The sequence below is a fragment of the Fistularia commersonii genome, chromosome 34 (assembly GCF_037954325.1).
Source record: "Fistularia commersonii isolate RoL2024-O1a breed Wild chromosome 34, RoL_Fcom_v1.0, whole genome shotgun sequence".
In the NCBI taxonomy this organism is placed as follows: Eukaryota; Metazoa; Chordata; class Actinopteri; order Syngnathiformes; family Fistulariidae; genus Fistularia; species Fistularia commersonii.
The window spans coordinates 10,954,736-10,968,068 of NC_141317.1; the positions used below are offsets into that span (position 1 = coordinate 10,954,736).

Here is a 13,333-nt window from a genome sequence, read left to right on the forward strand (position 1 = left end):
CTTTACCGCGGGAATATAAAAAAAAAAATCAACGGAGGTAGAGGTGAAAAGTACACCACGACAACCCGGAGCCATGATATAGACAAGGCGTGCGAAAAACTGAACGCATCGGTGCGGAACGTTAAACCGGAGAAAAAGATTCCCCGGTAAAACACGCGGCTCCCCGGAACGGACTCCTGACAGTGTCCGGCCGGGAAATCCAAACAGAGTGGGACGTCTCTTTTTTTTTTTTTGCATCTCTGACTCGGAGATGCCTCCGGTTCCCGGTCGCCGCCCCTCCACCGCGGACCGTTTCCCCCGGTGGTCCTGTCGGCCGCTCCCGGTGCTCCGCTCCGTAAGAACAGCCCTGCCTCCTGCCAAGCTAACCCCAGAGAGAGGCGACAGTCGGCGGGCCGTCCGCGGTGAGCGGGGGCTAGCTGGGAGGCTAGCGGTGCGTTAGCCGAGCAGGCAGCCGGGTGGGAGCTCCTCTCGGGCGGCGGACGGGCGCGCCATGGCCGCCGGAAGCAGCGGCACGGCGGCGGAGGAGAGGACGGCCGGCCGGGACAAGAGCGACGGTAAGGACCGGGAGCCCGAAAGGCCGTCGGTACCCACAGGGTCGGCTCCGTAAATCAACAAACTCTTGCGGTGCGGGCTTGCTAACTAGCGGCTAAACTAACAACTAGCTAAATAACTAACTCACTAACTAATTGGAGCAAGTCAGGCGGGAGGCTAGAACGACGGGAACCTAGTCCTGGTTAACCTTAGTTAACCCTAGCGTTGCGGGGGCGCCCCGGGGGTCCCTGCGGGCTAGCTAGCGGCTAACAGCCCCCCCCCCCCCCCCCCCCCCCCGCAGGTGTGCGGGCTGCTGACGTGGAGCCTCGGCCTCCGCCCAGGTGCGCGCACACGCACGCCGGAAGCAGGAACACGGAGTGCCCGTGCGCGTGTGACCCGGGACCGACCGGACCGGAAGCCGTCAAACCGGATCCGTGACGTCAGAACAAGTTTGCAACAGTAGCATTAGCAGGCTAGCCGTTGCTTGGAAGCGTCTCCGCTCCCTGTTCACCTGCAGGAGGAGCCGGTGATTATTGGTTATTGGTTTTCCTCAGTGACCCCCAACAGGATGTAGACTGGCGTGCTCCTTTCTGATTGTGTTGCCATGGAGACCCACTGCTGACTGTGTGTGTGTGTGTGTGTGTGTGTGTGTGTGTGTGTGTGTGTGTGTGTGAGAGCAGTGAACCGGCGGTTGAAGTACATCAGCCTGGCTGTGCTGGTGGTCCAGAACGCCTCGCTGATCCTCAGCATCCGCTACGTGCGCACGCTGCCCGGAGATCGCTTCTTCGCCACGTCGGCGGTGGTCATGGCCGAGGTGCTGAAGGTGCTGACGTGCCTCCTCATCATCCTGCTGCAGAAGAAGGGTGAGTCAAAGCGGCCGGGCCGGCGACCCGCGCCAAGAACACGAGCGCTCGGCGCCGTCCCCCGGCTGACCCGGCGCCGCGCTGCCATTGGTTCCCACAGGCAGCGTGAAGGACACGGCGCTGTTCCTGCTGGACGCCGTGGTGCTGCAGTACAAGGACACCCTGAAGCTGGCCGTGCCCTCGCTCATCTACACCCTGCAGAACAACCTGCAGTACATCGCCATCTCCAACCTGCCCGCTGCCACCTTCCAGGTCAGACACTAGATTAGACCGGCAAGAGGACCAGGAGCAGACCAGGAACAGACCAGGATTAGATCGGGAGCAGACCAGGATTAGACTAGGAGCGGACCAGGATTAGATCAGGAGCGGACCAGGATTAGACTAGTAGTGGACCAGGATTAGACCACGTAACCTTCTCCTAACTGCCAGCAGCCACCTTCTAGGTTAGACTGTAATGACACTGGGGTAGATCAGGATCACACCGGGATTAAATCAGGATCACACTGGAATTAGATGAGTGTAAAACTGGGATTAGATCAGGGTCAGACTGGGATTAAATCAGGATTACACTAAGATTAGGCCAGGGTCAAAGTAGGATTAGATCAGGATCACACTGGGATCAGATCAGGATCACACTTGGATTAGATGAATGTCAAACTGGGATTAGATCAGGATCCCACTGGGATTAGATCAGGATCCCACTGGGATTAGATAAGGGTCTGACTAGGATTAGAACAAGGTCAGACTGGGATTAGATCAGGGTCACACTGGGATTAAATCAGGATCACACTGGGATTAGATGAGTGTCAAACTGGGATTAGATCAGGGTCAAACTGGGATTGGATCAGGATCACAGTGGAATTAGATAAGGGTCAGTCTAGGATTAGAACAAGGTCAGACTGGGATTAGATCAGGGTAAAGTCTGGATTAGACCGGGTTAGAATGATGATCAGTGATGGGGATTGTTAGCTGCTAAGGTGAGCTAGTAGCAGGAGATCCAGGACCTGGTCTGCAGAGAACCTCCTTCCTGAGCAGCTCAGCCTTGGAGCACCAAACTGATGGAGTCACCTGGAGGTGGAACCCTGTAGTCCAGGTGGAGGTGACGTTCACTGAGAGACAGGGGGAGGATCAGTCACTCACCAGGAGTGTGTGTGTATGTGTGTGTATGTGTGTGTGTGTGTGTGTGTGTGTGTGTCTGTGTATACCCATACATGTGTGTGTGTGTGTGTGTGTGTGCATATATATCTGCATATCTGTATGTATGTGTCTGTGTATACCCATATGTGTGTGTGTGTGTGTGTGTGTGTGTGTGTGTGTATCTGCATATCTGTATGAGTGTGTCTGTATATACACATGCATATGTGTGTATGTATATAATATATATCTGCATATCTGTATGTGTGTGTGTCTGTGTATACCCATACATGTGTGTGTGTGTGTATATATCTGCATATCTGTATGTATGTGTGTCTGTGTATACCCATACGTGTGTGTGTGTGTGTATACCCATATGTGTGTGTGTGTGTATATATCTGCATATCTGTATGTATGTGTGTCTGTGTATACCCATACGTGTGTGTGTGTGTGTGTGTGTGTGTGTGTGTGTGTGTGTGTGTGTGTGTGTCCAGGTGACGTACCAGCTGAAGATCCTGACCACGGCCCTGTTCAGTGTGCTGATGCTGAGGAAGTCTCTGTCCCGCGTGCAGTGGGTGTCTCTGCTGCTGCTGTTTGCCGGCGTGGCCATCGTGCAGGTATGGAGCGGCGGGGCGGCGCCGGCGCCGGAGCTCTGCTGAGGGTGTCTGACGGCTGCTGGGCCCCGCAGGTGCAGCAGGAGGGGAACAAGGAGTCGTCGGACGGGAGCGGTCAGAACTACCTGGCGGGCCTGGTCGCCGTGGTGATCAGCTGCCTGTCGTCGGGCTTCGCCGGCGTCTACTTCGAGAAGATCCTGAAGGGGAGCTCCGCCTCGGTGTGGGTGCGGAACGTGCAGCTGGGCGTCTTCGGCATGGCGCTGGGCGCGCTGGGGCTGTGGTGGCGCGACGGCGCCGCCGTGGCCGAGCGCGGCTTCCTGTTCGGATACACGGACATGGTGTGGTGCGTCATCTTCAACCAGGCCTTCGGCGGCCTGCTGGTGGCCGTGGTGGTGAAATACGCCGACAACATCCTGAAGGGCTTCGCCACGTCCTTCTCCATCGTGGTCTCCACCGTCATGTCCGTCTACCTGTTCGGCTTCCACGTGGACCTCCTCTTCACGGCGGGGGCGGGGCTGGTCATCGGCGCCGTTTACATGTACAGCCTCCCCCGGCCCTCGGCCCTCGGCCCCTCCGCCGCCTCTTCCTCCTCCTCGTCCTCCTCGGCGACGGCGAGAAAGGACGGCGATGCCGAGATGGAGGCCTTCCTGCCAAAGTCAGTGCTGGTGAAGTGACTCGCTCTCTCTCGCTTCCTGCGTGCGGCCGGGGTCAGAGGTCAGCCGGGGGCGGGCCGGCGAGGTCGTTCAGGGTCGACCGGCTAGAGACGTTCCCGGGACGCTGCCGCAGCTCGCCGTAACTAATCCACGCCATCTTCCCTTCCACCACTAGGTGGAGCCTCCACGCAGCAAACTGTGTAAAAGAGTGTTGCCACGGTAACAGACCCAACAGTTGAAAAAAAAAATGAAGGACAGCTCAATGGCCGCCTTCTCCCTGACCTTTGACCTCCACGCCCCTCCCCTCAGACGGCCCCTGAGGAGGAGCATCTCCTCGCTAACCTCTCCTCCGCCTCTCCGCCCTGGGGGCGGAGCCTCAAAGCCCAGGGGGCGGAGCCTGTCTTCACTAACACACTAACCTCTGAAAGCACAAGAGGAGGAGGAGGAGACGCCCACTCTCTCCCCCTCCTCCTCCCCCGCCTTAAAACTGATAAGGAACCTACACACACACACACACACACACACACACACACCCCTGTGACACCTGCTGTTTCCAGGGGTGATGGGGTCAGATCAGACCTGGACCTGGTCCCGGTCCTGCAGGTCTGATCCTGAACCCTGCCCTCCCCCAGGGATGTGTTTGCTGACCTGTTACCTTGGCAACACAGCCGCCTCAGGTTGTTAGCTGAGATTAGCGTTGTAGGGCGAGCAGGTGGATCTGCTTCCTGTTTCCCCTCAGCGTCCGCGTCGGTTTGATCAAAGAACGTTGTAAAAACCAAACCCCATCCCGTCTTTTCCTCCTGCCCCTGAATGTAACCCAAGAAGAAGGACGGCGGAGCAGCCGTCGCTGCCGAGGAACGACGCCTGCTGTTTCTGAGGTCCGTCCATGGATCTGTCGGGCGTCGGACAGGAAGCGTGTTCCCGCGGCGGCGGGGGTCGCTTCCTGTGCGACCGGCGTGCGGAGGCGGCGCCCGCTGCGACTGGTGCCTTTTTCTCTCATCTGTACAGAAGCCATACGGTCACGTGACGCCGACGTCCGATCGAACCGCCTCTTCTCTGATGGACGAGCGTCACGTCGCCGTGACGACGAGGAAGCCCGTCCGTCAAAACCGTCAGATGCGGCGGAGCCTCTGGCCCGATGAAGCTAAACCCCTTCATGGTCCGTCCGTCTGCTGGGAGAACGGTCGGTCGTCTCCTCCGGGAGGATGACGGCCGACCGGCGGCGGCAGCGACCGGACGCCTTCTGCCATCTGACCTTTCTTTTTGGAAACGACGGTGTGTTTTTAAGCAATGTAGACTTTTAGCCTGAAAGTCTCAAGCCTTTTCTAACTTCCTGTTTGAAGAGCGACTGCTTCTTCATCAGAGCCTCCTGGTCACATGACTCTTCATCACCGCGTGACGCCGCTCCCGAGCGTCTCCGTGGCGACTCCTCCCGAGGACGAGGAGCGGGTCCGGCCGCGATGAAGAGGAATGATGAAGGTGATGGGATTTATTAAAAGGGATCTTGTAAAGAGGAGCCTCTCATCAGGAGGTCAGAGGTCACCTGTCAATCAAAATGCTATGAATAATTCAGTCTCCTGGGATTTACTGATGAAAGAATTAACGAATGTGATCAATAATCAATACATCAGTTCAGGTTTTGGGGTGCGAGTCAGTAGTTTTTATTGAATGAAATAAAAACGAGATGATTCTGTGAGCCTCCTCTTCACCTTCATCACCTTTCAAACTAATTCTGGAAAGAACTGGAGTTTAGAAGCTTTTGGTCTCAAGCTTCGTCTTCATTTCCCTCCTGGAAACATCTCCCTTTCTCCTCGGACACCGTCTTTTAATGATCAATAGATCATCCGATCGGATAGATTGGAGGAAGAGATCGAACCAATACGAGCGACAAACAAAACCTCGTCTGCCGGTTCCGACAAAAACATCCCAGCTCCTCCGATGGATGGAAGCGGTGCGGGAGGAGGACCGAGGTTCGGGTCCAGCAGGACCAGGAGGGAGGGAGAGCGTCGTCACAAACGTTATCACGTGTTATTAGGACGGGACGATGTCATCGTTCCACCGCAAACACGCCTGGACTTTATTAGCTGATCGACCCGTTCCTTATCGCCCTCCCAGCCATTACACTTATTCATCAACTGATTCGTTATCATGATTCACTATCACTGATTCATCATCATTGCATTATTACCGATTCATCAAGTTATTTGTCATTTCCGATTCATCGACTGATTCGTTATCATGATTCGCTACGATCGATTCGTCAATTGACTCATTTCACCGTTAATGAAACAGAAGGCTTGACCTCCCCTGAGAGAAGCACCGTCGCCCCACCTCGTCCTCCCGCCCGGCCCGACCGGAGGAGGTCAGTCCATCAGTGGAGACGATCCGGACCAGGACACGGGAAGTCCAGCGAGGCGGCTTCACTCGATCCCGGTCCTGCTTGTTTTCCGAGTCCACGAGGGCAGGTGGGCCGACCCTCGGAGGGGCGGGCGTCACTCTGGACCCAAGATGGCGTGGTTTCTGCCTAACCAGTAAAAGTCAAGACTCCACCAGGTTCTACTTGCTGTTTGCGTCAAAGTAAAAGTCCAGACGATTCGCTGCGCCGTCACATTGACCTGCAGGTTCAAACACTGAAGGTTGACCTTTGTCCGCGGCAAGCTTTGATTCCGCATGTCCGCCGTGGAACCGGAGGGCAGAATGACGGCTCCTCCGCTCTCCGGGAACCTGCAGGTCCAACCTTTGGAATTCAACAAAGAACTAACTGAAGAATTGATGAGATCTGCAGAGGCTGGCGGAAAACACTCACCGCTCCTCTTCCTTCTCCTCCTCCTCCTCCAGGGCTGCAGAGAAAGAGAAGGGTTCCTGATGGACGCCGGGCCCGAAGCTCCGCCCAACGTCCGTCTGCGGCTCCACTGGACAGGAAGGTCGCTGGAAGTCGCGGTCACGTGACCCGGTAGAGCGCCGGCGAAGGACAGACCTCCTGACTCTTCTTCATGACTGGACTCCATCCGTTCGACAGTGTCGGGATCAATGTGCAAGGCCGACGTGCCGTGCTAACGTGCTACCGTACCAAAACAACCTTTGGCCTTCTCATGTGAGCGTTATTGGCAAATAACCAGCAAGGCAGAATTGTTCTTTTCCAGAAAACTCAAAGTTCTACAAGAGAAAGCTTTCCTGGACCCGACGCCGGGACCGAAAGGGTAAACACCAGAGGTGAGGCCTCACGGCTCTGGGCCGCAGACGTTCACTCGCAGAGCGTGTGCAGGTTCCGACTCCAAAGTGCCTCCAAAGTGCCTCCCAACACTTGTGGGAGCAGAGGACGTTCGCAATAAAACCCTGAAACACCTTCAGACTCCAGTTCATGACCAACGTGGACTTATCTGTACCGTGTAATAATAATTATTAATTAGAATTATTATCGCTATCTGGCACCTTGGGAGGGGGCGGAGCCTGGCCCAGCCTAGGGGGCGGGGTTTAACCTGGACCATCAGCTGTCAATCATCCAACTATTCAACCTCTCATTCACATCTGCGGACGATTTGGAGTCATCGAGGAAGCCGCCGACGGAGAACCCGATGGAACCCAGCTGCTGTGAGCGCGGGTTCTCTCGCGGGTTCTCTCGCGGGTTCTCTCGCGGGTTCTCTGCGTTCTGGGCCGATGATCACCTGATTGTCGATTCTGATTTCTGATCACGTTTCAGACAGAAACGTCCCAGGAAGTTTGGTCCCAGGAAGTAGCCTTATCCAGTGGAAACCTTCTGGTCCTGCATTCCCCCATGCAGTGAGGGACCCCGGTAGGGACGGGTGTGACGTGCACCCTAAAGCGCCACACTACAAAAAACAAACCGCCGAAGAACAACATGGGGGTGGAAGCTGCCGCGGCGTTCATGCAATAATAACCATGGACGAGCAGATGTAAGTGTTTGGATCTTCTCTCTGCACCGCTTCGCCACGTGAGGAACCCCGTTCGCCCCCAAAACCTTTGGATGTAGGACTTTAGTCTGCAGTGAGTGGCTCCTGCCAGCAGAGGGCGGCAGAGGGGCATCTTCCCCGCCCCGGAGGAAGGGGCGACTCAGTGACGGACAACCAAAGGTCACCTGAAACTCCAAGGCAGAGACACACGGGTGAACTTTCTCTTGAAAAGTGAAGCGTTCTGATTCAAAAACTGTACCTCCATGGAAAGGCTCCTCTCCGGGAAGTAGTCCCGTCCCTCCACACCTACCGGTGTTCAGATGATGGATGAGAAGGCGCAGCCGTGGCTGTTGGCCTAAGCTCCTCAGCGGCTTCTCCAGCTGCTTTTGTTGACCAGCTGCATCACCGTTCGGTGCGTCTGCGCCGACGCGAACGACTACGCCAAATGGTGGAGACTGTAGAGAAGATCTCCAGGAGATCTCCCTTGCATTCCTGGAAGAGCGCCCACCTCCGCTGCCTTCTCGAGGACCACCAACACTCCCAGCACGGACCGTTTACTCCTCCACCCTTGGGCTACAGCTACAGGAGTACAAAACCTAGGACCTCCTGTCTGAATAACGTCTTCTACCCAGTTAGTTTCCCTCAGACTCTGAACAGCTGACAGGAGTTTAGCATCGTGGAGACGGACGACCTCAGAACAAAGAGCTGCATTCTTTACTTTTCAATAAATACATGCTGAATTTGCCATGGTACAACAGCAGTTTTCATTGGAGCACAGTCGTTGCCACAGAAGGACAGGCGTTGTAATGGAGGAAGAAATGGAAGAACAGTCACTGCCATGGAAGAACCATCGTTGCCATGGTAGTGCATTCATAGCTGGGTAGAACAGTTGTTGTCATGGTAGAACAGTTGTTGCTGTGGTGGAACAGTTTTTGCCATGGAAAAATTGTTGCCATCGTATAACAGTCGGTAACATGGAAGAATTGTTGTTGCCATTGAAGATCAGCTTTTGCCATGGAGGAATTGTTGTTGCCATGGTAGAACAGTCGTTGCCATGTTAGAACAGTCATTGCCATCAATAGCAACAACTGTTATACCGTGGCAATTACTGTTTCCACCATGTCAATGGTTGCTCTACCGTAGCAACAACTGTTGTACCATGGCGACGGCTGTTCTACCCCTGCAACAACAATTTGTCCATGGGTACAACTGTTCTTCTGTGGCAACGATAATTCCTCCATGGCAACAACTGTTCTACTATGGCAACAACTGTTCTACCATGGCAGCATGGCAACAACAAGTCTTCCATAGCAGCAACTGTTCGACCATGGCAATGACTATTCTATCGTGGCAATGACTGTTCTACCACAGCAACAACTGTTCGACCATGGCCCCAACAACTCTTCCATGTCAACAACCGTTCTACCATAGCAACAACTGTTCGACCATGGCTATGAATGTACTACCATGGCAATGACTGTTCTACCATGGCAACAACAATTCTTCCATGGCAACAACTGATCGTCAATGACAACAACAATTCTTAAATTGCAAAAACTGATCTACCATGGCAATGACTGTTCTACCATAGCAACAACCGTTCTACCATGACAACAACTGTTCCACCATGGCAACAATTATACCATGACAACAACAATTTGTCCATGGCGACGTCTGTTCTTCGATAGCAACAACAATTCTTCCATGTAAACAACTGTTATACCATGCCAGCAACTGTTCTACTGTGGCAATTACTGTTTCCACCATGTCAATGGTTGCTCTATCGTAGCAACAGCTGTTGCACCATGGCGACGGCTGTTCTACCTCTGCAACAACAATTTGTCCATGGGTACAACTGTTCTACTGTGGCAACGACCATTCGTCCATGGCAACAGCTGTTCTACCATGGCAACAACTGTTCGACCATGGCAATGACTGTCCTTCCATGGCAACAACTGTTCGACCATGGCAATGACTGTCCTTCCATGGCGATGACTGTTCTGCCACAGCAACAACTGTTTTAACATGAAAATAACTGTTCTACCATGGCAGCAATTCTACCATGACAACAACAATTCGTCCATGGCAACAACTGTTCCTCACTGGCAACGACAATTCTTCCATGCCAACAACTGTTCTACCATAGCAACAACTGTTCAACCATGGCAATGAATGTACCACCATGGCAATGACTGTTCTACCATGGCAACAAGTGTTCTACCATGGCAACAACAATTCTTCCATGGCAACAACTGATCGTCAATGACAACAACAATTCTTACATTGCAAAAACTGATCTACCATGGCAATGACTGTTCTACCATGCCAACAACTGTTATACCATGGCAACAATTCTACCATGACAACAACAACAATTTATCCATGGCTACAACTGCTCAACCATAACAATGACTGTTCTATCATGCCAACAACTGTTCTACCGTGGCAATTACTGTTTCCACCATGTCAATGGTTGTTCTATCGTAGCAACAACTGTCCTACCATGGCAACGGCTGTTCTACCATAGCAACAACTGTCCTACCATGCCAACAACTGTTCAACCATAACAATGACTGTTCTATCATGGTAACAACTGTTTTCCATAGCAATTAATGTTTCCACCATATCAATGATTGTTCTACCGTAACAACAACTGTTGTACCATGGTGACGGCTGTTCTACCCCTGCAACAACAATTTGTCTGTTGGTACAACTGTTCTACCTTAGGACAACAATTCTTCCATGGTGACAACTGTTCTACCATGGCAACATTCTACCATGACAACAACAATTCGCCCCATGGCAACAACTTTTCTTCAATGGCAACAACAATTCTTCTACCTTGGCTACAACAATTTTTCAATTGCAGAAAACCCTTTTACCATGGCAATGAGTGTTCTACCATAGCAGCAACTGTTCTACCATGGCAACAGTTATGCCATGGTAGAACAGTTGTTGCTATCGTAGAACACTCATTGCCATGGAAGAACAGTTGTTGCCATGGAAGAATTGTTGTTGTCATGGTAGAATTGTTGTCATGGTAGAATGGTTGTTGACATGGGAGAACAGTTGTTGCTGTGGTGGAACATTTTTTGCAATGGAAGAATTGTTGTTGCCAAGGTAGAATAGTCGTTGCATTGGAAGAATTGTTCTTACCAAGGTAGAACAGTTGTTTGTTTGGTAGAATAGTCATTGACATGGTAGAACATTTGTTGCCATGGAAAAACTGTTGTTGCCATGGTAGAATGGCTGTTGCCATGAACAAATTGTTGTTGCCATGGTAGAACAGCTGTTGCCGTGGACGAATTGTTGTTGCCATGGTAGAACAGTTGTTGTCATGGTAAAACTGTCATTGCCTTGGAAGAATTGTTGCCGTGGACGAATTGTTGTTGCCATGGCACAACAGTTTCTGTCATGGTAGAATAGTGTTTGTCATGGTAGAACAGTCAGTAACATTGTAGAACAGCAATTGCCATGGTAGAACATTTGTTGCCATTTTGGAAATCATGAAATTTCATGAAATGCCTTAAAATGTCCATGAACTAAGTTACAATTTCCATGAACGACTTCACAGTGTTCATGAACTACTCCAGAGTATCCATAGACTCCTTTGGAGCTTTCATGAACTACCTCACCATGGCCATGGATAATCTCATATTGTCCATGGAGTACCTCAGTGTCCATGAACTACCACTCCTGTTCCATGGAGTACCCCACAGTGGGAATCAACTACCTCAGTGTGTCCATGAATGATGTCATGATGTCCATAGACTACTGAATTTTCATGAACTATTGTAGAGGATTCATGGACTATCTCAAAATGTCAATGTACTGCTTCACAATGTCCATGAACTACTCCAGAGTGTCCGTAGATAAGTTTGAATGAACAACCTCACAATGTCCATCGATGATCACATAGTGTCCGTGGGCTACCTCAGAGTCCATGAATTACCTCTCTTTGTCCAGGGTCTATCCTAGAGTGTCCATGAACTGCCTCACAAACTATTGCGCATCTCCATGGACTGGCTCAGAGAGTCTATGGACAACTGAGTTTACATGAAATGCCTTCAAATGTCCATGAAGTACCTCGCAGTGTCCAAGAACTGCCTCACAGTGTCCATGAAATATCCACAGTGTCCGTGAACTCCACACTGTGTCTATGAACAACCTCACAGTGTCAATGGACTACCCCACAGTGTCCATGAGCGAGCTCACCGCGTTTACAAACTACCTCCTCACACTGTTCATGAACTACCTCACAATTTCCCTGGACTGGCTCAGAGGGTCCATTGACTTCTTCAACTTTTCAACAGCCTAAGAATGGTCATGAACTACCAACGAGTGGCCATGAACTACCTCACAGTGTTCATGAGCTACCTGACATTGTCCATGGACTAACTCAGAGTTGTAAGGAACTACCCCACAGTGTCCATGGACTACCTCAGTGTCCAGTGTCCATGAAGTACCTCAGAGTTCCCATGGAATACTTCAGAGTTTTCACAAACTACCCCGCAGTATCAAGAAGCTGCCTCGGAGTGTCTAGGGTCCACCTGCATAGACTCCTTTGGAATGGAATGGACTCCTTTGGAATGGAATGAGGGGACCAGAAGGATCCGGAGTCATTGTCAGTCCCTGCGTCATTACTGGTTCTTTGCTTTTTCTTTCTCGCTCTTTTCGCAACTCCTGGAAATGCCCAGAAAACATTTCCACGAGTTTTTTGTCGAAAGGGTTGTTCGTTCTTTTCTATGAAGAGGAAGTCAGGTCTCCTCCGAGGACCCATTTGATATCCCATAATAATGCGAAGTGCCAGAGGAAAGGAGGTAAAGAAACTGATCCAAGCAGGTTGGAACGGGTGGAGAAAAGTGTAAGGGGTACCATGAGATAGAAGAACATCAGCCAGAATGCTCTACAAACACTGACAATGACCGAAAGACAGGAGGCAGAGCTGGAGGTGGCAGAGATGAAGATGTTGAGGTTCTCCTTGGGAGTGAGGCAGAGAAGCTCAGAGAAGCCATTACATTACATTACATTACATTACATTCCAGTCATTTGGCAGGCGCTTTCATCCAAAGCCACTTACAAAAAGTGCAATTCAGTCACCGAAGATCCGAAGCACCAGTAGTTGCAAGTGACCACTCTGCCAAGGAGCCATCTCAGAACCATATACATACATGCATTCGTTTCATCTTTTTTTGGTTATTTTTTTCCAGGGGTGGTGGATCGGGGGCTAAGCGCGATTAGCGGGGTAGTGCTCGGTGAAGAGGTATGTTTTCAGCTCACAGCGAAAGATGGGCAGCGACCCCGCCGTTCTGACCTTATTCGGGAGTTCCTTCCACCGCCGAGAAGCCGAGACCGAGAAGATCCGAGACCGGTTGGATCGGCGGCCGGGGCTCTGAGTGACGGGGTGGACGGTCGTCCGGAGGTGGCGGATCGGAGGGGACGGGTAGGGACCTGATCCTGGAGATAAGACGGGGCGTCCCATTCACCGCCCGGTAGACGAGCACCAGGGTCTTGGACTTGATGCGGCGGCTACCGGGAGCCGGTGAAGGGACGTAAGAAGGGGAGCGTGAGGGAGAATTCGGGACGGTTGAACAGCAGAAGGGCTGATGCTTTCTGAATAGAAGCCA

The 13,333-nt window shown here is 52.1% G+C and overlaps 1 protein-coding gene across 4 annotated transcripts; it reads left to right on the forward strand.

Moving 5' to 3' along the window:
• Positions 1 to 193: 193 nt before the first annotated feature.
• On the forward strand, positions 194 to 7,139 carry slc35a2 (solute carrier family 35 member 2). Of its 4 annotated transcripts, none has more exons than XR_015104401.1 (6): positions 194 to 554; positions 1,212 to 1,394; positions 1,495 to 1,646; positions 3,023 to 3,145; positions 3,217 to 5,274; positions 6,634 to 7,139. XR_015104401.1 is itself a non-coding variant. In XM_086142091.1 (6 exons), the coding sequence occupies exons 1-6, from the start codon at positions 491 to 493 to the stop codon at positions 6,742 to 6,744; spliced, it is 1,224 nt and encodes a 407-aa protein (XP_085998217.1). In that variant the 5' UTR covers positions 198 to 490; the 3' UTR covers positions 6,745 to 7,139. The 4 variants fall into 4 exon arrangements, 3 of the variants coding, with proteins under 3 accessions (XP_085998219.1, XP_085998217.1, XP_085998218.1); XM_086142091.1 differs by having other exon boundaries at positions 198 to 554; positions 3,217 to 3,807; XM_086142092.1 differs by having other exon boundaries at positions 198 to 554; positions 3,217 to 3,797.
• The last annotated feature ends 6,194 nt before the right edge of the window (positions 7,140 to 13,333 follow it).